Source organism: Danio rerio, chromosome 3 (genome assembly GCF_049306965.1).
Source record: "Danio rerio strain Tuebingen ecotype United States chromosome 3, GRCz12tu, whole genome shotgun sequence".
Taxonomy (NCBI): Eukaryota; Metazoa; Chordata; class Actinopteri; order Cypriniformes; family Danionidae; genus Danio; species Danio rerio.
This window is the reverse complement of record NC_133178.1, coordinates 45,545,229-45,548,291: the sequence shown is the minus strand read 5'-3', so window position 1 is coordinate 45,548,291 and position 3,063 is coordinate 45,545,229. Positions and strand designations below refer to the sequence as shown.

General features: G+C 34.3%; 1 protein-coding gene across 1 annotated transcript; it reads left to right on the top strand.

Annotated features, from left to right (window-relative positions):
• Nucleotides 1-210: 210 nt before the first annotated feature.
• Nucleotides 211-2,806, top strand: snrnp25 (small nuclear ribonucleoprotein 25). The gene is made up of 5 exons (NM_001017690.1): nt 211-611; nt 1,388-1,478; nt 1,628-1,733; nt 2,348-2,422; nt 2,500-2,806. Exons 1-5 carry the CDS (start codon nt 420-422, stop codon nt 2,555-2,557), a joined length of 522 nt encoding a protein of 173 aa, NP_001017690.1. The 5' UTR covers nt 211-419; the 3' UTR covers nt 2,558-2,806.
• The last annotated feature ends 257 nt before the right edge of the window (nt 2,807-3,063 follow it).

The following is a 3,063-nucleotide window of genomic DNA, read 5'->3' as shown; positions in this document are numbered from 1 at the left end:
GCCTCTGTATTATTGGCTCGCCATAAAACGAAATATAGACAAGGATGAACACTGTTTCTGTTGTATATATTAAACTTAAATATATATGAAAATGTCAACGAATATATTAATGCTGATTAAAAAATATTTTAATAGAAGATTGTTATTGTAATAAAGAATGTGAATCATAAAAAACCTATGCGGAACTAAAGTCGGGTGCATCACTGAAATATTCCGACAGCGTGTTTATAAAAATGAAATGTAAAAAGAAATGCTGGAACGGCTCAAATTGTTAAAGTTACAATTTTTAATACAATAAGCTTCTGCAAAAGGCGTACAGTTTTTTTACGAAATTGTAGTTATGTTAACTATTAACGCTTAGTGACTTTTTTATAAGTCTTGGATTTCTATACCCTCAAAACAAGACGTTTGAAGATAAAATGGACGAAATAAAGGACGAAACCGAGCTCAAAAAAGAGTTAGAGGAGAAAACTGTGGAAGATGAAATAAAAGAGGAGCACGAAGAGGAAGAAGACGAGGAGGCTCTTCCACACTCAGAAATTCTGGACATCTTTGAAGAAGGGCTGGCTCTCATAGTGCAGGACCCGCTTCTGTGTGACCTGCCCATTCAGGTGTACATGCAGTCAAGGGGCTGTTTTAAACGGACAATTCACCCAGATATTAAAATGTTCGGTTAATTGACATCCCAAGATTCTGTTCTTAAGTAGAACAGAAAATACGTTTTTTTTTTAAGTTGAGAACTATGTTTTCCTATGTACGTTATCTATATAATGGTGGTCAAGAAGCGCCATCACTTTGAGTTTAATATATTTAAAATCTTCCTCAGAGCTGTTTGTCCAGGTTGTGAATAGCTGATAATGTAGTTGTAAATACTAGAGGGTAATAGTTCCAGCTTAAAATCTTCTATATTCTACAGATTTTTTTTCAACAGTTTCTTCTCCTCTGTGTCAGTATAATGCTCACATTTATGTGCCGCGTTTGGTTGCACCTCTGACTTGCTTATTACCTCAAATGTGTCTGTGAATTGTTTCAAACTAAGGAAGTCATAGTCAGTACATAAGTGCACACCACTCGTGAACACATGCAATACACTGAGGAGAAGAAACTGTTGAGTAAAGTAGTTATTTTTGTTTTATGTGCACACAGATGTATTCTCGTAGCTTGATAATATTCTGATTGAGCCACTGTAGGCATATGATCTGTTTTGATGATGATTAATTTGTATTGTTCAGGACTTTGAACAAATTGGAAACCATTGCTGTCTAGGGAGAATGAGGGAACTCTCAGATTTCATGAACCAACCATTTAATTTACCAGTCCTAAATAAACTGTTTATTTGAATGCATTAATTATTAATCCTATATTTCTGAACCTTTGAATTTTTCAGGTCACACTGGAGGAGGTAAACTCTCAGGTGGCTCTGGAATATGGCCAGGCTATGACTGTTCGGGTTTGTAAGGCGGATGGAGAAGTCATGCGTAAGTTTTCTTATTTAATATGTCTTTGCCAGATTCCCAGTGACCCATGAGATCTTGATCTGGGAAACAGCATATGTTTCTTGACATGTTTTTTTTTTAAATGGTTGTTATTTATTAATTGATTCTGACTGGAGCCCATCTCTCCACAGCTATTGTGGTTGTGCAGTCTGCAACTGTTCTGGATCTCAAGAAAGCCATTCGCAGATATATGGAGCTGAAGCAACAGCGAGAAGGAGGTGTCAAGCACGTCAGCTGGTGAGACGTGAGAAAAATATGAAGAGTTCAGATGCAAAATCTCCAAGTGCCATCTAGAATTTTCTTTTACAATGAGCATTTTTCTCAGTCTCTTCTCTTTATGTTCAGTGATTTCATGTTATAATCGATGGAAATAAGCTATTCTTTGCCATAAATTTAAAATTACTTAATCAAGACATAGGAGCCTGAGAAAAATGCTAATATTAGAAGGAAATTTCAGATGGCACTTAGAGGTTTTTGCATCTGAACTCTTCATGGCAGTGAAAATAAGTAAATTAGAGAAAACCTCATGCGGGCTTGAATATTACAGAAGTAATGTAATCTGCCTCACTCAGATTTTTAAGGAATTTAAGTCATGACTATATCATGCTAGTACGTATACTTAATTTTTTTTTTAAACATTTTTAAAAAAATATGGGCTCATTTAATACGCCTAAAAATTTTTTTTGCTCCTGTTAGTATAACTTCAGACCTTTGTTGTTGTACTTTTGTTGTATTTATTTAATCATATTTGTATTTATTTATATTTGTATTTATTTAGATTCGTTTTGTTTGTTAAATGTTGTATTTTTTGTTTGTTTTATTTCGATTTTTTGTCTGTCTTTTTTCTTCAGGAAATATGTGTGGAGGACATTTCATCTAGTTTTCAATGGGGAAAAATTAGAGGATGACAGAAGAAAACTGAAGGAGTGAGTCCAAATCTTGCATTGCGGAAGTATTTTTCTTTTTTTGTGGTTAAGCATGATTGTGTTTCTTCTGTCCTCAGCTACGGGGTCAGGAACAGAGATGAAGTGACATTTTCAAAGAAACTGAGGAAGAAATGAACAGCTGCCACGTTTTTGGGCTAAAGTTGTAAATAGCAGAGAAATGTCAACGACAATTTCCAAAACAGAGAAAATGTTGCATAGTTTTTTTGTTTGTTTTGGCCCAAAATGTTTTATAAAAGGTCAGTTCACCCCAAACAGACACTTTAGTCATCGTGTCATTCTAAAACCATTAGTTCTTTTAATCATCTTTGGAGGACAAACCAAGTTTTTAATGAAATCTGATAAATTTCTGTCCCTTAAATGAAATATGTGTGTGCTTTTTTGTTTGTTTGTTTGTTTGTTTGTTTGTTTGTTTTTATTTGAATTGTTTAATACAAGTCTTCTGAAGAGACAATCTCTTTAAACAATGACAAAGTAATTTTTTTTTTAATAAACAACAGTTTTATGAGTTTGGAAGGATGCGAGAATAAGTAAATGATAATTGATTTTTGGGTGGCACAGTGGCTTGGTGGTTTGCATTGTCACCTCACAGCAAGAAGGTTGCTGGTTTGAGTCTTGGCTGG

Excerpts from the sequence above, each read along its gene's own strand:
- snrnp25 (NM_001017690.1), top strand. The coding sequence starts at position 420 with ATGGACGAAATAAAGGACGAAACCGAGCTCAAAAAAGAGTTAGAGGAG. Across the intron at positions 612-1,387 it reads TGTGTGACCTGCCCATTCAG|GTCACACTGGAGGAGGTAAA; the intron begins GTGTACATGCAG and ends TGAATTTTTCAG. Across the intron at positions 2,423-2,499 it reads GACAGAAGAAAACTGAAGGA|CTACGGGGTCAGGAACAGAG; the intron begins GTGAGTCCAAAT and ends TTCTGTCCTCAG.